The sequence below is a fragment of the Zalophus californianus genome, chromosome 4 (assembly GCF_009762305.2).
Source record: "Zalophus californianus isolate mZalCal1 chromosome 4, mZalCal1.pri.v2, whole genome shotgun sequence".
NCBI lineage: Eukaryota > Metazoa > Chordata > Mammalia > Carnivora > Otariidae > Zalophus > Zalophus californianus.
The window spans coordinates 157,178,297-157,203,853 of NC_045598.1; the positions used below are offsets into that span (position 1 = coordinate 157,178,297).

At 46.0% G+C, this 25,557-nt stretch overlaps 1 protein-coding gene across 3 annotated transcripts in view; it reads left to right on the top strand.

The window, feature by feature from the left end:
- BAALC (BAALC binder of MAP3K1 and KLF4) overlaps window positions 1-25,557 on the top strand; it is a 117,312-nt gene that overhangs the window by 52,585 nt on the left and 39,170 nt on the right. For all 3 annotated transcript variants that reach the window (XR_003517063.1, XR_003517072.1, XM_027576949.2), the window contains exon 2: window positions 21,280-21,446. Coding sequence is in view for 1 of the 3 variants with exons in the window: in XM_027576949.2 (XP_027432750.1) it covers window positions 21,280-21,446 (167 nt within the window). In the remaining 2 variants the exon portion in view is untranslated. The remainder of the gene's footprint in view (window positions 1-21,279; window positions 21,447-25,557) is intronic.

Genomic DNA, 25,557 nt, shown 5'->3' on the forward strand with positions numbered 1-25,557 from the left:
GGTTAACCACGTCCCCAGCAAATATACTCTATACAAATCAGAAAAGACCTGAAACCAGGGGAAAAGAAAGGGAAAGAAAGAAAAAAGAAAGAAAGAAAAAAAAAAGAAAAAGATGAAAAACAAAAACAGAACAATACAAAAAAAAAAACCCGAATATGATCAAATATGATCAGGCTAGTGCATAGATCAGTGCCACACACTAGATTTTGGGCATATTTTGGTCTGTTAGAAAAAAGTGCCTCCTAAAATTTTAAAGGAAGAAAGACATATATGTACAAAATAAGGGTTGATACAATGAAGGGATGGAAGATGACTGTAAAGATGAAAATTATAAAAGATCTTATAAAAGGAATTGATACGATAAGAAGTTGTTTGAAAAAAGAAAGAAGAAGATTAAAGAAAAAGGAGAGAATGTGATCAGGCAGGAGACTAGAACAAAGCCATACACTAGTGATTTAGGGTATATTTTGATCTGTTAGAAGAAACTGTATCTCAAAATTTTAAAGACAGAACAACTTATATATATATGCCAAAAATAAGGGTAACTACTAGGAAGGGATAAAATATGACTCTAAAAATGAAAAATAAAAAATGTTTTTTTAAAAAAAGCGATTGATAAGATGTTGGTTGAAAAAGGGAAAAAGAAGTTAAAAAAATTAACTTTGAAAAACTAATGAATCATGGTAAAAAAGCCATGAATTCTATGTGCAGTATTCCCCTAGCGCTGGAGTTCTCCCGTTCTCCTTGATCGGTAAACTTGGTCTTGGCTTGCTGGCTGTTCGTGCTGATCTTTTGGGAGAGGGGCCTGTTGCCGTGGTTCCCAAATGTCTTTGCCGGAGGCGGAATTGCCCCGCCCTTGTTGGTCTGGGCTAAGCAAGCTGCTCGGCTTTGCTCTCGGGAACTTTTGTTCCCTGCAAGCTTTCCGTGCGGCTTTGGAGAACGACAGTAAAAATGGCGGCCTCCCAATCACCGCCCCAGAGGAGGCAAGAACTCGGGGCTCCACTCCTCAGTGCGCCCCCAGAGAAAAGCAGCCCATCACTCCCGTGTCCCCGGTCTCCGGCCGCACTCCGTGCTCACCTGGCCTGTGATCCAGCGTTTCTATCTCTGGCACCCGACCCCGTGTGGAGTCCCCAAACCCAGCAGATCCCTGCGGTGCGCTTCCGCGCCGCTCCCCCCGGGGGAGGAAGGGGAGTCTCCCTGGATCTGCCGCTTGTGGGGTCCCTGCTGGAGGAGCAGTGGCCCGACTGGGCCGCGGATCGCAGTTTATGGCCACCCCGAGCTGAGAGCCCGCGTCTAGGCTCCGTCTCTGCAGCCGGCTTCCCCGCTCCGATACCTGGGAGCTCTGCCGCACTCAGGCTCCCCTGGTCTTTCTGTGACCCCAAGGGTCCTGAGACCACACTGTCCCGCGAGGGTTCCACCCCCCGCTTAGCCACTGCAGCGACGTCCCTCAGCGGAGCCGACTTCTGAAAGTTCCGATTTTGTGCTCCGCGGCTCAAGCACTTGCCAGAAGCGGCCGACGGAGGCCCCCTCCCCCGCCGTCTATCCTCCTGAATATCGCCTCGGATTTACTTCTCCGCCCGTCCTACCTTCCAGTAAGTGGTCGCTTCTCTGTTCAGAGAGTTGTTGCTACTCTCTACTTCGATCTCCTGTTGAGTTCGTAGGTGTTCAGAATGGTTTGATCCCCATTCAGCTGAATTCCTGAGACCAGACGAAATTCAGGTCTCCTACTCCTCTGCCATCTTGCCTTGCTCTTGTTTTACACTGAAGAAAAACTGCCTGAGAGGAAAATCCCTGGACAGAATTTTGATTTTTCTCAAGCTTCACATCCCCTGGTTCTAGTATGCTAAACTAAGCAAAACTGTTTCAAAATGGATTCTGTGCATTTAGGGTGGAATCAGGTCACACAAACAGGTTATTGGCTTTACAGATGATGTGGTCCAAACACCACTGGAAAAGCCACCTTCTCCTGTAAATATCAAAAATGGTAATATAATTTATTTATTTATTTTTTAAGGATTTTATTTGAGAGAGAGAGAGCGAGGACATGAGAGGGGTTAGGGTCAGAGGGAGAAGCAGACTCCCTGCCGAACAGGGAGCCCGATGCGGGACTCTATCCAGGGACTCCAGGACCATGACCTGAGCCGAAGGCAGTTGCCCAACCAACTGAGCCACCCAGGTGCTCTGGTAATATGATTTAAAGCGAAACCAACTGCACCTACTCCCAGAACCTTGCAGGAACTTGGCAAAAGGGGGAAGCTTGAACTTGACTTCTTAGGAGAAAAAAGTAAGCTTAAACCTGCTTTTATCTGGGGAAAGCTGCACAGACAGGAACCAGGGATTTAAGAGCCAATTACTGCATTTCAGAAATACAAAATCAGATTGGCCCATTTGGAGTTCTTAAATGTATGCTTCCTACAGAAAACCCACAGCATTTCTGTCTTATGTGGCTGCTACAGAAGAGATTTTTGGTTATTACCAACTACTTAAACATTAACAGTGAGCTATGTAGTGAGTAGGTTCTCAAGCTTAATCCTGTTCTTTCTGGCTGTGTCCTTTCGAAATGGTTACCAAAATCCTTGTCATCTAGATTGTGGTTACAGATGATTATCCTAATTAAATTACCATTATTTTTCTCTTTTCCCCCTCTTTCTATATACCCCATTGCACTTGTCAGTTGCGTATTTTGGCAAAAGCTGTCTTTCTGAAAAAAAGCATAATCACCAGTCACAGCCTTCTGAGAGTGGTTTCCAACCTGGTGAGTGCAGCTGGGAAGATAATCGTCTCAAAAATGTATTCAGAGGGCTAGGGAAGCTCTGGAAGGAGGCAGATCCCCAAAGGCAAGGCTCTTCTTACTGGACTCCCTGCCTCCAGGCTTGAGCCTTTCTCATGGATCCCCCACACTGTCCCCAGGCTGCCGTTGCCCACAGGGCACCATCCAAACTCCTTAACAAGGTGCTAATGGCTACCCATGATTCGCCCTCTGCCTCTCTCTGACCTGCTTTGTGCCACCAGCAATACCCCTTGGACATCTCTCTTCCCCACCTCCCAAATATCACTGCCAAAGGGCAGAGATGGTGCCTATCTCCTTCACTACCACATCCCCAGCTCTAGAGCAGAGCCAGGCACATCGAAAAAGTGCAGGTAAATACGCATGGCGGCACAACCGGCTCCCCCGTGGTCTGTTTTTCTCTGGCTCTGGAAGGAATTTTGATTTTTCTCAAACTTCACATCCCCTGGTTCTAGTATGCTAAACTAAGTCTAATGGAGTCTTCTCCATTGTTGTTTCCTTAAAATCACTATTGAATCCCTTGAAATGCTTCAAGGATAATCTTGAGTTTCTGGCACCTTGTCTCTAAGGTTTCTTTTGTAATTGGAATAGCTAACAGCTTGGTTACCCTGCCTCAAGCTTTCACCTCTAAATAAAATCCATTGAACTGAAAAAAAAAGAAAAGAAGAGAAAAAGGGCACCTGGGTGGCTCAGTCATTAAGTGTCTGCCTTCAGCTCAGGTCATGATCCCAGGGTCCTGGGACCAAGCCCCGCGTATCAGGCTCCCTGCTCAGCGGGAAGCCTGCTTCTCCCTCTCACACTCCCCCTGCTTGTGTTCCCTCTCTCTCTGTCAAACAAATAAATAAAATATTTAAAAAAAAAATCAGCCCATTTTCATCCCAACTTGTCTGTCCTTCAAAGAAGGGGAGGCACAGCAGGGGTGTGAATAGTATGTTTTATCTTTTATCTCTGTCACGTGTGTCCCATATCAGCCCACTGCTAACACACAGTGAACACACCCCGAGGTAACAGCAATCTGTTCTGCAGTCTGGGGCTCCCACTTCATCTCAACCTTCTGTCCTCTTGACTGGCCTCCTGGGTGCCCCTTAGCTCTGGTCTCAGACCCTTTAGGGGTTGTTACACTCTGACCAGATCTGGGACAAAGTGGTCCATGTGACACGTAGCTCTTTGATGATACTGTCTTGTCTCTATGGTTTTCTGCATTCTTTTTCATCCACCCAGTGCCCTCCCTCGCTCTCCAGAAAGGATCTGAAATCAGCCTTTGCACCTCGCTGTGCCTGGGGGTGGGGAGTTGTGAAATCAAGCCCGACTGTGTGCCAGGCGCACCTGTTCTGTTCTTTGATCACTACTGTTTGATGCCAGCATCAGAATTCTCATTTTATATCCAAGGAAATTGAGGCTTAGTGAGGCTAAGTCATGGGGCGATGACAGAGATGGTAGATGGGAACAAGATGTCTTCGGAGTCACACAGATCTGAGTGTTGAGTCCTGGCTGCACTGTTGGCTGTTTGCTCCTCTTTGAGTGACTTATTTGGCTTCTCTGAGGCAGTGAGTAAAATGGGAGTCATCATAGTGGAGAGTTTGACAAACAATAAATGTTACTATTTTGTCACTTCAAGAAAGGTCACACGCTTGCAAGGGGCAGAGCTGAGCTTTGAACCCAGGCCTGCCTGGCTCCAAAGGCAGCGCCTGCGCCACTGTAGCACATTCCTCCTGGGTGTACAGTCGCCAGGCATCAGTGATATACGTTGAAAGAACATAGATTTAAGTCATTCAACTCACAGACTCTTAGGGCCCCAAGAGGTTCAGTGTCAAAATAGAGTCAGGTTTAGGGCCCCTGGGTGGCTCAGTTGGTTAAGCGGCTGCCTTCGGCTCAGGTCATGATCTCAGAGTCCTGGGATCAAGTCCTGCATCGGGCTCCTTGCTCGGTGGGGAGTCTGCTTCTCCCTCTGCCACTCCTCCCTGCTTGTGTGCTCTCTCTCTCAAACAGATAAAATCTTTTAAAGAAATAGAGTCAGGTTCAGAGATACGGAATGAAGAAAAAAGTAATTCAAATCTTGTGTCTCACAAAGAAACGTATCACAAGGGAAGGAGTTTATTTTTTCAGCTTTACTGAGGTAAAGTTGACACAATTGTAAGATATTTAAAGTGTTCGGGGCGCCTGGGTGGCTCAGTCAGTTAAGCATCTGCCTTCGGCTCAGGTCATGATCTCAGGGTCCTGGGATTGAGCCCAGCACCAGGCTCCCTGCTCAGCTGGGAGTCTGCTTCTCCCTCTCCCTCTGCTCCTCCCCACCCCCTCATGCTCTCTCTCTCTCAAATTAATAAATAAAATGTTTTTTAAAAAAGATTTAAAGTGTTCAATGTGATTTGAAATCCATTATAAAAGGATCCCACCATTGAATTAATTAGCACATTCATCACCTCACATATTTACCTTTTGTCTGTGTGTGAGAGAGAACACTCAAGTTCTACTGTCTTAGCAAATTTTAGTGATTCAGTACAGTGTTATCAACTACAGTCACCACGTTATACATTAGATCCTCACACTACTCACCTTACAGCTGAAAGGTTGTCCTTTACCAACTCTTCCTATTTCTCCCACTCCCAGCCCCTGGCAGCCACTTTTCTAATCTCTGAGTTCAGCTTTTTCTTTTATTTCTTTTTCTTTCTTTCTCTCTATCCTGCTTTTTTTTTTTTCCCCCTAGATTCCACATAGAAGTGATACTATGCAGTATTTGTCTTTCTCTCTCTGGTTTGTTTCATTTAGCATAATGCCCTCCAAGTTCATCCATGTTGTCACAAATGGCAGGAGTTTGGAAGGAGTTTACTTTTGATGCACAACAAAACTTCTTGGAAATCTTCTGACTCTCAGACGTTTTTGTTTTTTTTTTTTTTAAACAAACCAGGCAGTGGCTCCTCTCTCCCCAAATCTCTCTACTCTCTCCTTCTGCCCATACCACTCTTCTGCTTCCTATTCCTTCTCCACCTAAACCCTATTAAATACATCAACTGAATGTCGCTCTTTTCTTTGACTTCCTTCCCACTGTTTTTTTTGTTTTTTGTTTTTTTTACATGGATTCTTAAACCCAGAAGCAGCTGTGAGGTCATTCTAGCAAATAAGCCTTCCTGCTCTGAAATGATTGGGAGAAGTGGACAGAGGTGAATTTAAGTTACCATGTCACTCTCCTGGAATTAACTCAGTTTTAAAACTTAGTGCTAATTGCGGCGTAAAGGATACCATTCCCCTGGGTAAGGAATTTCAAGCATCAGCAGAAAGGGAACATTTTGGAGGCTGGAGGGTCCTTCCTTTTCCACACAAAGTTGCCCCTGGAGACTTTCCATCCTGGTATCAGAGGCCCAAGGGTCAGGCCATCAGCATGTTTCCAGGGCCCCATCATCAAAGCTCCCCTGTCTAGCAGTGGTGACGCCATCTGTAGAGAGGAAGGGACAGCCCAGTGTGACTCACCTCTCGCCTCTACCGTCGCCAGCCCCTAGGCAGCATTGCCCAGCCTTGTTACCAACCCTTCTTGTTCCTCGGCTCAGGGTGCCCTTAGCTGAGATTGTCAGAGGACTGCTTTCACCAGACGGCTGTGATGTTCGCAATGAGCTGCCATCCCTTTGTTTGGCAGCACAAACCCCTAAAGTGAAAATGGAGTCTGGGGAGAGCTACAGTACTGTCTTTGTCTTTGTATTTAGCCCTGGATCCTGGAAAGGCACCAGCCTTGACTGGGGGCCCTTGGAAGCCACAGCAACCTGGAAAGGATGTGGGGAGAGTGATCTGCGTCATAGGACAGGGCTGTCGGAGGCTGATTTCACTGTTGACGTGCGCTTTCCTTCACTTCCTGATAATTGCACAGTAATCAGAACAGCAAGCATGGTTCACATTTGCACTTGCTTCCTTTGGAATTTCAGCCATTTGGTACAGGAGGGAGAAAACACTCAATGTACAGAGGTCTATATGGCGGCTTCTCCTTGCAGTGATGGTACTAGGTCTGGCATCCTCCTCAGTGCTTCAGGACCATTTCATGAATGCCTAATATATGCCAAGCATGGTAATGAACAAGACAGGCATGGTCCTTGTCTTCATGGAGCAACCAGGCTAGTGGGACAGGCAGGCATAGAACAAAAAATTCCAACCGGGCTGGATGCTCCCAAGAACTACAGGGTGCTATGGGACAGAACTAGGGGAACCCAACCTAGTGGGAGGAAGGAGTCTGGGAAGCCCCCTTGCTCTCCGCCTGCAAGGAAGTCATGTTTAAGTTGAGGCAGAGAACCAACCAGGCCAAAGGAGGAGCAATCTAGTAGAAGGGACAGAGTGATAAAGGCGGTGAGGTGTCTTTGATGTCTAATAAGGCTGGAACATAGGGAATGGTCGGGAGAGCATAAACTCGTGAAGCCAGGAGAGGCAAAGTGTTCACATGGAGCCCTGCGGGACATGTGGGGGTTTGGGACCTTTATCCCAAAGGCGTGGAGAAGTCAGTGAAGGGATGGGCTAGGATCTGATGCCTGGTCCTAAAAGATTGTTCTGGCTGTGCAGTGGAATCCACAGGCCATTATCCCTTTGTTCCGCAGCCTCTCTCGTCCCCTTGATTGGATCACCAAGTGTCTGCAACACTCTGGTTTTGTTTGCTTCCCTGGAGTTCTTTTCCATCCCGGATCAAGTAGTCATGATCCCGCCTGGAGTAGAGATTGCCCGAGGCCAGCTGGCTGCACCCCTGAAATGGGAGGTGTTGAGTGCAGAAAATGAGCCTTGGCAGTGGCTTCTGAGTGTTCGAGGACAAGTGATGAATGTGTAGTGGGTGACCCAGAGGGCTGTGCACCTGGCAGAACGATTTCAGGGTTCCGAGGGGTAGAAAATGCACCAAGGTAGTTTAATTAAATACACTTATCTTCCCCTGTCTGTACTTCATTGCCACCCGCTTGAATCTGTTGGCAACTTACTTGAATTCTAAGTATTCTTCCTCTTCTTCTTTTTTTTTTTTTTTAAGATTTTATTTATTTATTTGACAGAGAGAGAGCACAAGCAGGGGGAGCTGCAGGCAGAGGGAGAAGGAGAAGCAGACTCCATCCCAGGACCCTAGAACCATGACCTGAGCTGAAGGCAGACGTTTAACTGCCTGAGCCACCCAGGCACCCAGATTCTAAGTCTTTCTAAAGACCAGCTCCACCCTGAGGAGTAAGACCTGTGAGCTGTGGAATTATCTTTTAAACAACAAACAAAAAGTCTTTCATTTATTTTGATGATATCATATACTCCTGTTATTGCCTAGCCTTGAAAAGGGAGAACATGATTCATTGTAGGTTTTGTTTTTTGTTTTTTGTTTTTTTTCTAAATGATGTGAGTAAACACAAATGCATTGAAAGCAAAGGTTTTAGAGTCTGACAGACCTGGGGTGGAAGCCTGGCTCTGGCCCCAGCTGTAGGACCTCAGGCAGAATACTTAATAAGCTCCGTGAGCCTCAGTCTCCTCTTCTGGAAAAATAAGGGATTGTAAGACCTACTTATATGGTTGGTGTGACAGAGAAATAGAATTGGGAACCAAATTCCAATGCCATGCTCTTAGCTACCAGTCCTTTCAGGAGTCCTCCTGTCTTTAAATCCTTAGTTCTTAGCATGGGCTGACACTCAATGGGAGCCCACAAATGTGAGTTTCATTTCATTTCTTCTATTACCTTCATTGTCAACAATGCCCAGTCTTTCCCTCTAAACATTGTGCAAGAATCCTCTCCTCTGTGGGGACTAACCATGCCTGATTTCAGTCATGTAAGTGATCCCCAGGTTCTAACCAACATCTATAATTTGTTCCATCCACATTCACTGTTAGGATGCCCCAGTGAATTGTCTGATGGCCCTGCAGAGAGTTAGACATCTCATCTCTTGATTTTAAAATGGTTGACCTTTCTTTGTAGAATGGACTAATAGCAACGTGTTAATGCTTGTGGGCTGTTCTTGTCTTGTGTGTCGTTATATTTGATTACTATTTTTGATAGCGTATTTGATCAAATATAATCTAATAACTAAAAGATAAATAGCCAGATATTCTAGGTGGGTCCAGAGCCACTACTAATGAGAAAAGGCAGAATATGACAGCTCTATTTTTAAAAAATAATTTTTATTTCAGAAGTAATGTATTTTAAAAGGAGACATGTTATAGATAAGGCCCCATTAACCACCCTCTCTGATCTTGGTTCCCTGCCTTTTCCTCAGAGACAAACATCGTTATCAGGTTGTTGGGTGTACACATACACGTATATGTATAAATACGCATAGATAGACACGTAAAGATATATAGACACACGTGTGTATTGCTGTGCAAAAAAATATAATGACACATATAACAGTGTTTTTTCTACATAAAAGCTGTCATTTTTAATGTATTTATCCTCTACTTGCCTTATTCCACTCATTATTATATATTGGACTTCTTTCTGTATAAATCTTTATACTTTTAAATTGTATAGAATTCTATAGGATAGGTAAAGCACAGTTTAGTAAATTGGCTTAGTAAACTGATTGGCTCTGCTGGTTCCATTTTCCACTGTTTCAGTGGTATAAAGAGTGTCCTCAACAGGCCTCTTTGTGCAGTGATAAGAGCTTTTCCACAGTAGACACTGACGACTGGAATCGCTGGTTCAAAATGTGCACATTTTAAACTTGAATAGATTCTGCTAATTGTCCTCCAAAATTGTTTGATTTATACTCCCACCAGCGACCTATGAGAGAACCCATGCATGGACCCACACCCTTTCAACATTGAATATTATCAGACTTAACTTTTGCCATTCTGATAGGTAAGAAACAGTATTTTGTTTTTTAAATTTTGCATGGCTCTGTTTTTCAGTAATTTTTAAATAAACTGTGAAGTTTCCAATTAAGGGACAGAAGCATAAAGAATTCAGGTGGGCAAATGCTTTATATCCACTAATAGCAAGCAGCCCAATGCTAGACAGGGTAGGCACTTATAGATGCTAGAGGATTGGTTGATTGCTTTGGATCATTTTAAAATGTCAAGAATTAAAACAATACAATTGACTTAAATCTCCTAATTCTGATTGAGCCACATATACTTCTTCTGTGTAATAAGGATGTCTCGCCCAATTTCTAACATCACCTGAGAGGACGATTTAGTGCCAGCTACAGCCAGCCTGGAAGGAGCCTGCTGAAAAAGCTAGTTGTACTAAACTCAGAAAGTGTCAGGGAGTAAAAAAAAAAAAAAAAACAAAAAACCACCAGGAAATAAGCGGTCACTTCCTTAAAGGGCTAACCATCCCCCAAAATGAACCAAGGAATAAAAGAAAACAGAGAGGAAAATTTCACTGGGTGACTCTTTCCCTAAAGAAAAATTTCACTAAGTGAAAGAGTGAAGGGCAGGCCATGAAGACTAGCATGAGGCCAGGTATCTTGGGAGCAGCATTAGGGTGCAACCCTGGAGTGTTTTTCAATCCCTAACTGATTAGATCTGCTGACTTTGTGGGAAAGAGCCAGGCCATAAGCCAGCACACCTTGTCTGTACACATAAGGAAGTGGGGTAGGAATGAAAGATCAAAGGAAGCCTCCCCATTCAAGCAGAAATGGGGCCCTGATGGGCAGGGCCATGGCCAAGGATGGCAGCAGGCCCTGGGGGGGCCTCCTGGGACTCCACCCTATTCCCGGGACTGCCTTCCCAGCCATGCTACGGGCGCCACTTGTCGGGGATTGCCTGGGATTGCTCGGGACTGCTCAGGTAGACAATTCCCTGGAGAGGCAGTTTCAGCCTGAGTGAGAAGGTGGGATCCAGACTGGGTTTCATGGAAAAGGACGGGAAAGTTAGATGCGTGGATGGATATGATGCATTGTCTTCTGAATGTTTGCTGCCTTGCCTCGCCCTCCACCTGTCACAGATAATTGTCAACACCGGTCCAAATTCTTGTCTTCTGTCTCCGCCCCCTGCCAATGGGAGTTCAACCTTTGCCATCCATCTCCCATTCCCCTCTCTGGTGTCGGCCTGGAGGGTTTAGTGCAGACTGGCAGAGGCAGGAAGAAAGGGAAAGTGGGTGGAGGGAAGATGTCACTGAGAGACCGCCATCCTCCTGCACTGTAAGCTCGGGTGTAACCCAGCACCCAGCAGAGTGCCTGGCATGTTTAGGCACGGAACAACTGTTTTTCAAATGACTGGCTAATTCTAAGACAGAGGATAAAAGAGCAAGTAAGTGATCACTTATGATGATGAGGAAGAAGCACGTGAAGGAGGGGATCCAAGGGAGAGAGGGAAAAGTAAGCCTGACAGATTCTAACAGTATCAGCACAGAGAAGGAGAGTGAGGTCTTGATCTTTCCTTTCGTCTGCCTCCCGGTTCATCAGCTTATTTGTTGTCCTTGGGTGTCTCTGGGGAGAGAGGAACCCAGGCCTGCCTGCATTCAGTGCGGACAGACGGGACTCCTCTTGCTTCTCTTGGGATCCTTTCAGTTCAGCTGTTGCTCTCAGCAGGAGTCTTTCTTGCATGCTGCGGGATACCAGGGGGAAGCCATTTGCACCACCCATCCCCATGGCCAAGGGCAGATGTGATAGGCTGGCAACTCATCTCAGGGAACAGGGTCTCTCCAACACCCTCCTACCCAGGACCCATGGCCTTTGGCAACTGTTAGACTTGAATTGCCGTTATCCCTGTAGACGTACAAGTCCATCGGTCCGTCTCTCTCCCTGACCATTGCTGTTCAAAGCCAAATGTGCTTCTTTCTTTTCTTTAGTCAATATAACATTCCAAAATGTGTTGCTGACATTTTTTTAAATTACAGCTTTATTGAGCTATAATTCACATACTATACAATTGACCTGCTTAAAGTGTACAATTAAACGGTTTTTACTGTATTCTCAGAGTTGTGCACAATCCATTTCAGAACATGTTCATCACCTTAAAAAGAAATCCTTTGTCTTTTAGTAGTCATTCCTTATTCCCCCCCCAACAACCCCAGCTCCAGGCAATCATTAATCTATTTTTCTGTCTAGAGATTTACCTATTTCTGCACATTTCATATAAATGGAATAGTATACTATGTGACCTGTAACTGGCTTCTTTTATTTAGCATAATGTTTGCAAGGTTTATCAGTGTTGTAACATGTATCGGTACTTTGTTTTCTTTATTGCCAAATAATATTCGGTTGTATGTGTATACCACATTTATTTATCCATCTGTCATTGTTGGATATTAGGGGTGTTTCCATTTTGGGGCTACTATGAATAATGCTCTGTGAACACTTACGTACAAGTCTGTGTGTGGACGTGGGTTTTCGTTTCATTTCATTTCATAGACATAGGAGTGGAATTTCTGGGTCATATGGTAACTCTATGTCTAACCTTTGGAGGAACTGCCAGACTGATGTCTAAAGTGGCTGCACTGTTTTTCCAGCAGTGAGTGAGGGTTCCGAATTCTACACATACTCGCCAGCACTTGTTATTATCTGCCTTTTTCTATTAAAGCCATTCCAGTGGGTGTGAAGTAGTATCTCATGGTTTTGATTTATATGTCCCCAATACCTAGTGATGTTGAACATCTTTTCATGTGCTTATTGGCCATTTGCATTCTTGTTTGAAGAAATGTCTATTCATAGCCTTTGCCTATGTTTTCATTTGGTTAGTTGTCCCTTATCAGATATAAATTTGCAAAAATTTTCTCCTGTTTTGTGGATTGTCTTTCCACTTTCTTTATGACGTCCTTTGAGGCACAAAAGTTTTAAATTTTGGTGTCCAACCAAAATTTTGGTTGAGGGTTTGATGCCCAATTGCTATTATTGTTTGTGCTTGTGGGATCATTTTTAAGAAACCATTGCCTAATCCAAGGTCATGAAGATTTATGCCTATGTTTTCTTTTAAGTGTTTTATAGTTTTAGCAATTACATTTAGATTTTTTATCCATTTTGGGTTAACTTTTTTGTATATGGTATGAGATAGGGGTCCAGTTTCATTCTTTCAAATGTAGGTATCCAGTTGCCCCACACACTAGTTGAAAAAACTCTCCCCCGTCTGCCTCCCCCGCCACCAAAAAAAGAAGAAAAAACTCTTTCCCCATTGGCACCCTTGTTCAAAATCAATTGACAATAAATGTAAGGGTTGCTCACCATTTTTAAAGGACTTCCTGATACTAGCCTTACAAAAAGCTGCATACCAGCTTCTTACACATAGTGTGTGCTCAGAAATTACTTATCACATTGAAGAAATGACAGCTACCTCTCCATTTTAGTTCATTTTGAAAAATAAGGAGACAAATTCTAAGTGGCTGGGTAGTTGCAGTTTATTTAATATATACCTCACTTCAGGCAAAATTATCATCAGCCACGTGCTCAGGGCCTAAGCCCAGACGTTGATGAGCCAGGGTTTCACCTGATGTGGCTTTAGGAGATTCTTCCCAAATAGACTGCTAGTGTCTTATACTTTGGTTTTCAGTCATTGAAGGTCTGACTTGCAGGTGGTTTCAATGACTTTGGACACTGAGATCACTTTCACCAAAGAAAGCCAGGTGCTTGGGTTACAGAGGAGTTGCCCCTTGTCCTCCTTTCCACATGGCTTCCAGCTATCATTTTTAATTTCTCTGTGCTGACCCCCTCCTGGCTCCATTTCCAAAATAGTAAGAAACTGGCAAGAAGTCATTGGTTGCAAGTTCTCAGCAAGCTTTGGACACAGCTGTTTCCCGTCTTTTGGCAAAGTCGGTGATTTAGCCTGTCTTCTGGATGGAATGAAAATTTTGTGAAGGATGTCAAAAAAAGACATACCCTAGGGGCACACAGATGACCCTCAATTTCCTACTACAGAGTTCACTGTGGAAAGAAACATAGTTGGGCATTTTGCATGTAACCCTCAAAACTAGTGTGAGCATCAGTCTCCATGTCAGGAGCCTAAAAGTGCAGTTTTTAGAATTCCACGTCTCAGCATCACTGGAAGTGGGTAGGGTAGAGGGAACTTGTTAAAATGCGTACTCCTGGGTCCCTACTGAATCAGAAGTTCTGGGAGTTGGACACAGGGATCTGCATTTTATCAGACACCCCAGGTGGGTCTCATGCCCACTAAAATTTGAGAACTGCCTACTTGGGATTTTTTTCTTTGAAGGATATGTGAATACTTGCTAAGACCGCAAGCTTTGGAAACATACAGAACCTGCATTAAACTGTTTCTTCTGCTGTAAAATAAGAGTCACTCTCCCATCTTTCAGACTTGAGAGGGCTGGCATGGAGTAGAGTTGCAGGTGCAGCTCAGGGTCTCATACAATGCAGCTTTCACAACAATGTCCCCCTGCCTGGGGCACTTGGCACCTAGTAGGGTTGTCAGATAAAATTCAGGAATTTCAGAAAAACAACAATAATTTTTTTAATACAAGTGTGGCAGCAATGCTGAGGCCAGTTTCCAGGGTGTAGGGCTTGGGAGGCCAAGCTCTATGGAGGGATTTGGGACATTGTGCTTGGATAGATAACCTCTGTGACTCAACATCCAACCCTCCCCAGAAAGTCTGAGAGCCTCCCAGAGCATTTAAATGAATTGCTTTCCTACTTTAATTCCCTAGAGTCAATTTCTGTTGCTTGTAGCTGAGAACCCTGACTGATGCAGCATCTTTAACTTCCTACTCAACAACTTGCCATCTGTCCTCTGTTCCTACCACTCTGAGCCTTCCCAGAAGTCGCCAGGAGCCTCCTAATTGCACGGTCTCTATGGCTTTTCTTGGTTCTGTACATTTTTTTGGTGGAGGAGTGTATAGAGGACACAGTGCACCCATGGCGACCCTGCAGGGAGGCAGCTAGGGGAACAAAGACCTGACCTCAGTATGCTACTCTGGACCCCTCTGCTCGGGAGCTAGTGGTACCCATTGGCAAACCCAAATAGAAACCAGTGGATGAGGGAGCCTGTTGACATGGTTCCTTCAGGTCAGTGTCCTGGGACATACAATAGGGTAGGGAGGAGGGGAAAGTGAGTGTGGAGGAACAGAAGGAATATATCCGGCATGCAGGCTATATACACTGTCCTAGGTTTGGTTCTCTGGAAGCAGAGCCTGAAAGGGGATTTTACGCAGGTGACTCCTGGAGACACTACTGGGAGGGGAACTGTGTGAGAGAGAATAGGGAAGTAGGGTGGGCCAGAGGAAGGAGCTGGGCAGAGATGTAGTTTCAGGTTTAGTCTAGCGTTAGCCTGATCCAATAGGTTGCTTTGGAGCAAAGGGACAGAAATTGCCCTGCTCAGAGACAAGGGGGCTGAGCTGTTGTACCCCGCCCCCCCACTTTTAATTGATTATTGACCATGGCTGTACCTGATGTAATCAGCCAGGCCTCTCCTGGTAAGGGGGCTTCCTTCAGCCAAGGGCCAGCCTTAGGAGAAGAGGGCAGCCAAGAGCTACTAGCCACCAACATCCACCGCAGCTAGGGGGTGGGTGTAGGGGTCAGGTAGGTGGACCTCGGTGGACACCAACAGCATCTGCCAGAAGGACATTTACCACCTTGTGAACAAGAGATAGCTCTGGGTGATGAGGTAAAAATTATTCTTCCTTTGTGGTTTTCTATAGCTCACAAATTTTCTAACATTGTATCTATTATTTTTAGAACTAGAAAATACAAGTTAAATTAAATGCATGCAGCAAAATCATCTGGTTTATTGTAGGCAGAAGCAATAGTAAATGACCCCATATTCCTGACCCCCTGCAGTTACCTCCTGAGCACACCAGGCAGATGATCCCCTCTCACTGTTAGCTCCTCTGCTTATTTATTAGGCTCAGCGGGCCAGTCATTTAGCACTTCATGGGCACCAATTGTATGACTCATAAATCAAGTATGTAACTAATGTGGCTAATGGAGAAGGGCGCCATGAGGAGATATTAGGCCATACAAAAATAAGTACAATGTATGTGCCAAACATGTTGGAACTTTATATATGTTGTCTTATTTAATCCTTACAATGGTTTCTAAAGTAGGAATTGTTATTCCTTTTTTTTAAATTGTTATTCCTATTGAATCAATGAGGAAGTCCCTGGATTGGGGATTAAGAAACCAGAGTTCTAATTTTTGATTAGCCACCAGTGAAAACTGAAAATACTGGACCAAGTGAATGATTTTCCAGTTGTGTTCCTAGGAACCCTGCAGCTGAGCAGAGAGGCCCAGGGAATTGCAGGGCTGCTGAGAATGCAGGAGTGACCATTTGTGCCTTAGCCATAGCCGCTCTGCTTTGATCTTAACTGTTGGCAGGACTGGCTTCATGGGTGTGCACCCGTGCAGCAGCACAGAGTCTGCTGAGCTCAGAAGGGGCTCTCTACTTAGGATTTAATGTTCTGCAATATTCCTTTCTTTCTTTTTTTTTTTTCTTTAAGATTTTATTTATTTGACAGAGAGAGAAACAGCGAGAGAGGGAACACAAGCAGGGGGAGTGGGAGAGGGAGAAGCAGGCTCCCCACTGAGCAGGGAGCCCGATGCGGGGCTTGATCCCAGGACCCTGGGATCATGACCTGAGCCGAAGGGAGACGCTTGACAACTGAGCCACTCAGGCGCCCCACATTCTTGAAATTCTTAATAATTTTATCTTTTATTTTGTGGTTTGGAAGTGAAATCCTCTGGAACAATGGAGCATTTGCCGGAGGCTTGCTCGGTTCCACTTCGTGTTGCCTATCTGCCTCCCTGGGATGTGTTCTCCACAGCCTGCTCTTGGCACCTGTGTCCCCAGCCTCCTTTTTCTGCCTTGCCTTCCCCATCCTGGGTTAGCAACTGGGTTGCATTGGCAGGGAGGAGAGCTGGCCATGGGCATGGGGAGGATTGGGGTCAGATACATGTGTTGAATGTCTTAGAGTAAGATACGGGGGTGGACATCCCAATCCAGGCTGGAAACACCATGGGACCTTCAGTGGATGGCTCAGTAGTGCCTCTTACCTACCCTTAACCCGGATACCAAGTCATGAGCAGCATAGAAAATGGTAACATTCTTATGGCCCACTGTGCTAAACAGTCAAGGTAGTACTGGCTAGCTGTGAGTCCCACTCAGTAACCCGAAGAGCTAAAGGCAGTTCTACCCTAGACTAAGGTAGGTGGAGCTTCTGCCTTGGCCTTGCATTGCCTTTTCTGCCCCCACCCCACTTGGTTCCACTCCTCCCTACAGGGCAAGGGGACATACCTGACAAAGTCCCCAGCCCTCCTTCAGGATCAGTTGCTTTTGTTCTCAGTCCATCACAGACAAATGTGTGGTCTTACACTGTGCATGGCTAATGCACAGCTCACACCACTTGGGACTCACTCTGTGAGTTGGACAGCCCTGGAACTGGTCTATCTTCTACTAAATCAGAGATGTTCAGTCACAGAAGTTCACCCTCACATGTTCCAGTAATGTCAAGTGCCATAGAAATTTCTAAATGCTTGCATTCAGTTTTTTTACTTAAGCTACAGCAGACCAGTAACAACAGTTTGGTCCCTGGATCACACTGAGAAGCTCTGTTCCAGACTCTTCTGTGGGTGCTGGGACCCTTGAATTACCAGCCCAGATCACGCCAAGCCTGCTTTCGGGTTTTTCATGGGCCTCTTCTCCTGATTCATTCTCCAGGTTAGCACTCCCCTGGGCCATGGGGCAGCTAGAGATGGAGATTGAATATGTGTGCTGGGGTGTCCATACACCATACACATGCATGTGAGGCCCTTTTAGCTGTAGGATGGAGGGGGATGAGAAGAGACAGAGGGTAGGCTGCCAGCTGATGGAGAAAGGGGGCCCCAAAGATGTGGGGCAAGCCAAGCTGAAAGAATCCATGTCTCTGTGTATCTGGAATACGTCCACAGTGCCCCAACGTACTACAGCCTGCCTGTCAGGAAACTCCAGACCCTCCATTTTCTATTTTCAATGTTGAATTCTGATTTATATATATCCCATTGCCACAGATGAGAGCCTCTTAGCATTTTGCACAACAGGTGGGTGCCCTGTGGACGTGTGTGTTCTTTGGATCACTGCTTCCTCAGCTGTGCTGGGATTGTGGCCTCACCAGCTCTGCCTAGTCAGTCAACCCTCCCGCTCTTTGTACATCAAACATGCTGTGCTTCTGATGCGTGCCTCATGGCAAATAATTTCTCAACACTCTGGGAAAGGATTTTGTTTGTTTTCCTTAAGTTTGATTAAAAGCAAATGCAGGCTAACACCCCAAAAGAAAGATAGGCAAATGACTTGACAGTTTTAAAAAAGCCCCACACAATTAGCCAGTAGGCACATAAATAGTATGGTATCTCTAGTAAATCAAGCAGTGTAAATCCAAGCAGTGAGATACTTTATTTTGCCTCTTAAATTGGCAAAGATGAGAAACAAAAAAGAAAATATTCAGGGTTTGTGCAGGTTCGGGGAATATTGCCATTTCATATACTGTTGGCAGAGGGCAGTAGGGTAATTGGAGATTTATAGAGGTAAATCTGGCAAAGTATTGCAAAAGACTTTACAATGTGCCTATCCTTTGAAATCTTGAAGTCACTGTTCTATATTTTCTTAATCCATTGGTTGTTGATAAAAAGTCTAATGTCAATCTCATTTCGCTTTTTGTTTTTGTTTTTGTTGTCCTCTTCGAAGCTTTTCTTGTTATTGACAGGGTTTGAATTTTCACTAAGCTCTATCTAGGTTGGCTTTTCTTTTCATTTGTCTTGTCAAGTTTTTGGTAGGCTATTTCAATTTGGGATTTCACATCTTTCTTCATTCAGTTCTGAGAAATACTATTATTTCTGTGAATAATGCTTCCCTTCATTTTTCTCTACTCTCTTCGATTGAGGTTGTAATGTCTGGATTTTGATCCTGTGTTCCCAACCTGTTTTTCATATCTTCACTTGCTCCTTCCAGGAGAATCGCTAGGGCAGCTCACTCACTTGCTCTTTATGTTTGTCCTGCTCTTCAGCTTCCCTACTGAGTTTTTAAAAATTCATTTCAACAGTTAAAATTATTATTTCAAATATCTTTAGTCACTCTTGTCCTTGTTTTGTGCTTACCTTATCTTCCCTCATTTTTCTGGGCAGATTAACTACACTTATTTAAGATTTTCTGCTGCATACCTTATTAGCTACATTTCCTAGGGTCTCCACCATAAAGTTTGCTGTCTCTCTTCTATGGTATTGGCCTTCTCCAAATGTTTGTTTATTCTTGTTTTGTGCTAATTTCTGTAACTGAAATTTCATGTAGAACGTCAGTTGCGCCTACTTCTTTTGAGAAGCCCACTTGGAAGGCAGGGATGGAAACTATTGGCCTAACTCTTGGCACTATTTCCAGAGAGTCAGCCCTCATGGTGTGGATCTTTTTTTTCTCTTTCTCTCAGGGGTCACCAGCCCTTAAGAGTACTGCCCTTCTCTCTGCGCCAGGCCCCTCTCTGTGCTGTTTCTACTTACAACACTTCTGACACCAGATGTGTGGGATTTTTTTCCCACCAAATCAACCAGTTCTCCAACTCTCTGGACACTGACTAGGTGTCCTACAATTCAGCTCAATTCTGACACCAACTACCTGGAGTAGCACAGCCCGCACAGGTGAAGGGCTCAGTCCCACAAGATTGCCCCCCACGTCAGACGCCAATCTCAAGTCCCAGGTCACCACCTGTACATGTGCCCCTTCAGCTGTAAGTTGGAGTTCTTAGATTCCCTCCTCAGCTTCAGTGATTTGCTAGCATGGCTCACAGAACTCAGGGACACTTTACTTACGTTTGCCAGTTTATTGTAAAGGATATGGTAAAAGATACAAATGAACAGCCAGGTGAAGAGGTACACAGGACGTGGTCTAGAAGATTCGTAAGTGCATTCTGTTCCTGTGGAGTTGGGGGTTGTCACCCTCTTGGCACATGGATGCTTTTACCAACCTGGATGCTCCCCCAATATTGTTATTTAAGGGTTTTTTTAATTGGAAATTTCATCATGTAGGCATAACGAATGACTCAATTTCCAGCCCCAGAGTTTGGGAGGTGGGGCTGAAAGTTCCAAGCTCTTAGTCAAGATTAGGTCTTTCTGGCAACCGGCCCCTATCCTGAAGCTATCTAGGGGACCTCCAGGAGCTGCCTCATTAGAATAAATGGCACTCCTGTCTCTCCTGTCCCTCACAAAATTCCAAGGACTTTAGGAGCTCTGTGTCATGAACTGGAGCAAAGACCAAATGTTATAACAAAAGATGCTCCTATCACCCTGTCACTCAGGTAATTACCAGGGTTTTAGGAGATCTATGCCAGGAACTGGAGGGAAAGACCACATATGTATTTCTTGTTCTGTCACAACATCCCACCTCACAGACCGCTCTGTGACTGCTGGCTGGCCTCCGCTGCTGGAGGAGTAGAAGCACCAGCCCACCTGGTTGCCCCTGGCCTCCCTGTGGCTACTGCAGAGCTTCTGCCCGCTTCTGGTCTCCCACCTGCTCGTCCCCCTCATGCTTCCTGGGCCACCTTTGCTCTGTTCAGTCAGGTACTCTTCAACCAAGTATTCCTTGATGTAACCCTCTTGCTTTTCAGTGAGGCTATTTATTTAAACCTCATTCTATCATTTCTTGGCATTTGTTATGGAAGGAGCATATGCTCAGTCCAACACCTGCAGATGGAATGGTGTAAAAAAAACTGTATAACCTTCAAACCAGTAACTCCACTTGTAGGAATTTATCCTAAGGAGATAATTAAGAATAAAGCTTTAAGGGGCGCCTGGGTGGCTCAGTCCGTTGACATCAAACTCTTGATTTCAGCTCAGGTGGTGATCTCATTGGTCGTGAGATTGAGCCCCGCATCAGGCTCTAAGCTCATCGGGGAGTCTGTTTGAGATTCTCTCTCTCCCTCTCCCCCTGCCCCTCCTCCTGCTCTCTCTCTCCCTCTCAAATAAATAAATCTTAAGAAAAAAAAAAGAAGAAAGCTTAAAGCCTAAGGGGTTTCAACCACAGTGACATTGTGAAAACAAATAACCAGCTAGAGGGGATTAAATAAATGGTGACACGGGTGCCTGGCTGGCTCACTCGGTAGAGCATCCAATTCTTGATCTTGGGGTCATGAGTTCAAGCCCCACATTGGGCATAGAGCTTACTTTAAAAAAATTATAAATAAATGGTGACACATCCGTACAATGGCAAACTTACTGTGTGAAAACTAACAAGGCAGAATATTGAATTGCATGGAAAAATGTCATTGATGTTAGTAAAAGTTTCAGGTTACAAAATTATTTTAAAGTCTCATTTTCGTTAAAAAAAAAAATACACACAAAGGGGCACCTGGTTGGCTCAGTCAGTTAAGCGTCTGACTCTTGATCTCAGGGTCATGAGTTCAAGCCCCACATCAGGCTTCACACTGGGCGTGGAGCCTATACATATGTATATATATGTATGTATAAATATAAATATAAATATATATATATTTAAAACCCCCCCCACACATGTTCTTTTAGAAAAGGGTAGTTTCGCATGGTGGGATTATAGTGACTTATTTCTTCTTTGTGGCTTTTTCCCCACACGGTTGGGGATTGTTTGCAGCAGCTGTCATGTGCAAGACGCCCGTGCCATCCTCTGCTTCTCTCCCCAAGGTGTGCTGGAAGATGGACTGTCCTCCAATGGTGTGCCCCGATCTACAGCCCCAGGTGGAATCTCCAACCCAGATAAGAAGATGAGCTGTGGGACCCAGTGCCCGAATCCCCAGAGCCTCAACTCCGGCCCTCTGACCCAGAAACAGAATGGCCTTCGGACCACGGAGGTAGGTCACAGCCACAGAAGCCACTTGGTTCTGGAGAAGGGGGGAGAAGCTTGCTTCAGAACAGGGCCACGCTGAGATGGTGCCCAGGGAAGGAGCAGTGACGGCTCCCCATGCCAATGGAGAGTCTTCTACTCCACCCATGGGAAACCTGTTGCAAAGGCAGGACCCCACCCCATTCCCATTCCTCCCTCGAGGGTTGTTTTGTTGAGTCAGCAGAGATGGGCCCTTGCTGTCTGCACTCTAAAGGAAGCCTGTGTTTGCTTAAATACAGCTTTGTTCGAGGATCCCTTCAGCACAGCTCTCACCATCTTGACACTGAGGATGGTACTGGGCACAGGAACCAGTTTGGGGCCAGGCAGTGGGCAGGGCCCAGGGTTGACAGGGAAGGAGAGAGAAGACAGGTGTGGTAGGAGACAGGCCAGGCGTTTTTACCTCACACCCTCCCCCGAGGCAGGCAGTGGGAGCATCCCCACGGTGGTGGTGGGGCCGGGGGGCCTGTCATTGCAGAATGTGGTGGCAGCGTCACCCTCAGACTGTTAGTGTTGAAGAAGAGGCAGGGCTGTGGCATCACAGTGCCAGGGGAGCTCCTTTGGAGTCTTTCCTTTCTCCCAGAGCTGTTGTGGGGAGGCGCTCCCCCTGCCGGCTCTAGCTCCTTCCACTGGCAAGACTGCCCCTAGTAGGCCCCGCCCCTAGTAGGCCCACCGGGGTCGGCCCTCCTTCCTCTTCCTTCCTCCCCCACCTCCTCACCTGCCCCTGCCCCACTGCTTACCTGATGCTGATTTTCCAAACCTACCCCCCCACTCTCCCCTGTCAAAATTTATTGGTCCTGGCCCCTCAGGCCAAGGCCACCTGTTTCCTGACTCTACAACTGGTTCTTTAATGATGGAATTCTTGAGTCAGTTACCTCCCTAACCCTTGGTTAGAAAACCTGTTGCCAATTCAGCTTTAATGCTTGTTAACTAAGTGGCCTGGCAGGAACCACTTAATCTTTCGGAGTCTCAGGTTCCTTATCTACACAATGGAAATAATAGCACAATGAGAGAACAGATGGGCCCGCTCTGTGTAAACTGAGAAGTGTTGTAAGACCGGCAGTAGGAATTAGCAGGGGATGGTTAGGCACACAGCACCCAACAGGATGGAATGAAGCACTGGTGGTAGCTCTTTAGACTCAGAAGAAAGACATGGAGGGGAAGGGATAGACTTGAACTTGAGGGTGGCCCTCTGAGGGTCCTGGATCACCTACTCGGCCTGTGCGTGAGCTGGCCTTCTGGAGGCCTAAGCATCATTGCCTCCCCCCCCAAGGGTAGGCCCCACAGAACTATGCTCAAAAGCTGGGTGACTGCTTTAGTGCAGGCGTGACATTTGTTCCGGAGCCTCCTTCCCACGCGTGTGCCCTCACCTTTTGAGTCAGGCTGGGTCCTGGTGGGCAGGAAGCAGCTTTGCCTGGTGTGTGGCATGCTCCATACACTGGCTTCCTGCCCCCCCCACCCCCAGCATTCAGCCCTTTAAAATTGTGCTCTGCGGTTTACAAAGTGCTTTTAGGTCTGCTGGGGCATTAAATCCTCCCAAGAGCACTGTAAAGTAAGCATCATCCCCAACTTACAGAAAAGGAACCCGATTCATTTGACTTATGACATGAGTCGTTCATGTAAGTGCTGGAGATGAGTGCCAATGACTTGAACTCGAAACAGGCGACTATTATAAAGATGGAGCATAGAGATGTGAATGGACGCTTTACTGAAGAATAAGGTGTTAGTCTTTTATGGCCACAGTAATGCTGCATACCAAAGCACACCAGCATTCAGTGGCTTCAAACAGTCATCTTTTGTTTTTCCCCTCACAGTCAGTTGCAAGTTGAGTGGCTAGGCCTGACTTTCGACACCAGGCTCCTCGTGTAGCTCAAGCTGTTCCATGTATATTATTTTGGGAATCAGGCCAGAAAAGCAGCATCTCTGAGGCATATCTTCTCATGACTGCAGTAGAAACCCAAGAGGGCAAAACCAAACTATCCAAACCCATTTCATGTCTCTGCTCATATCCTGCCCAAGGAGGTCACATGGACAAGCCCAACATCAGGAGGGCAAGGAAGTACACACTGTCCCCAGTGGAGAGACAGCAAAGGATTAAGGGCAATCATGCTATCTACCACATAGAACGTACATTCAGAAAAACGCCCACATCGGTCATAAGTGCAATGAATCTTTTTAAGGCGACACACCCATGTAACCATCATCCATGTGAAGACACAGAACATTTTCCGTACCCCAGAAATCTCCCTTGTGCCCCTCACCGTGGTGACTGGGATGTGCCAGTCACTGTCCACCTCTGCAAACCTAACCACTCTTCTGACAGCTAGCTAGATTCTAGGTCAGTTGTGTTTATTTTTTAGACGTTTGTAAATGGAATCATACGGTATGTGCTCTTTTGTGCCTGGCTTCTTTTGTTCAACATGGGGCAGGTGAGACTCATCTGTGCTGTTGGGAGTTGCAAAGATTTGCTCATTTTCATTGTTATGTGTATCCCATTATGTGACTGTAACCATCCTATTGAAGGACATTTGGGTTGTTTCTGGTCTGGGGCTATTGTGAACAATACAGCTGTTACCCTTCGTGTGCATGCGTGCTGGTGGACATTCATTTCTTTTCTGAGTAGTCCTAGAAGTAGAATTGCTGGCTCATAGAATGCGGCTATATTCGACTTCTGTAGATACTGACAGGTAGTTTTCCACGCTCACCAGCTTTACACGCTAACCAGCCATAGGTGAATTCCAGTTATGGAACATAAGAATTTAAAGCCAGGAAGTTGGGGCGCCTGGGTGGCTTAACTGCTTAAGGTACCAACTCTGGACTTTGGCTCAGGTCATGATCTCTGCGTCCCGGGGTCAAGCCCCACGTCAGGCTCCACGCCCATCGGGGAGTCTGCTGGTCCCTCTCCTTCTGTTGCTCCCTTGCGCTCTCTCTCTTTCTCTCAAATAAATACATAGATAAATAAAATCTTTTAACAAATACATAAATAAAGCCAGTAAGTTGTGCTTCGTCTTCCTTAGGCCCGTGACATCAGCCTTGCAGTCAGGCATGGAGCACTAAGCACTTGTTATATTATCTCACCCAGTCCTCACAATGACTGTAAAATGTTGATATTCTCACCAGTTGACAGAGGAGAACGGAAACTCAGAGATGGCCGAGGGAAGCAGCGCCCCGCACCCCCCCCCACACACACACGCGGTGGGGCCCCCCCGGAGGCGGGGGCGGGGGTGAGGAGCTAGCCCACCTGACCAGCCCCAGGAGCAGGTGGTACCCGCTGATAGGCCATCCATGCAGGTTGTTTTCACAACCCAGGGAGCAATGGCTGTGGTGTAGCCACTTCCCAGATAAGATCAGGGAGCAGAGGGCTTCAGTTCTGAGTGTTCAGACAGTTGCTGAAGTGCATCAGTGGTCTTTGTGTCCTGGGATCTCACCATCTCATCATCTTGCGCCCCCCCCAAAAGCCATGGCAGAGGTTCTTCTACCCACAGTGGCAGTTTATAAGCCAAGCTTACCTCTGATTGAAGCTCCTGTCAGCAGCGCTGTCTTGTCCCAACACAGCTCTCAGCGGTGAATCTGCTCAAGGAAAATAATTTTCTTCCTAAACTCTCCGAGGCCTTTGACATAAGTCTTCCTTGCTGCTCCTCTATACTCTGGGCTAAAGCTTCCTGCATTTTCAGTGACTGGCTCAGGCAGTATCCACTCGCCTCCTCTCTCTTCCTCTACTCCCCCAAGATGACCTATTACCCTTTCACCGCGTTCCCCTGTACGGCATCCTGCCACCAGGCTCATGGCTTTGGGCACTTTTTAAGAGCTTTCTTTCTCCAGAAGAACCCGTTCATGAAGCATGCATCTTTATGCACCTGCCTACATTCCGATGTAGAAAACAAGTCTGCGTGTTAGAGGCAATCCTTGCTAGGCCTGGAAAAGTTCTGCTCGGTTCCTATAAGCACTCCTTGGATTCATTCGTGTCATGTTCTTCCATGGAGGGCCATCAAGGTGCCAGGCACTGTTCTGATGCCAAGGACCCAGGTGTGGAAAAGGAACACGTGCCCTGTGCTCTGAAGCGACTGCCAATTTTAATGGGG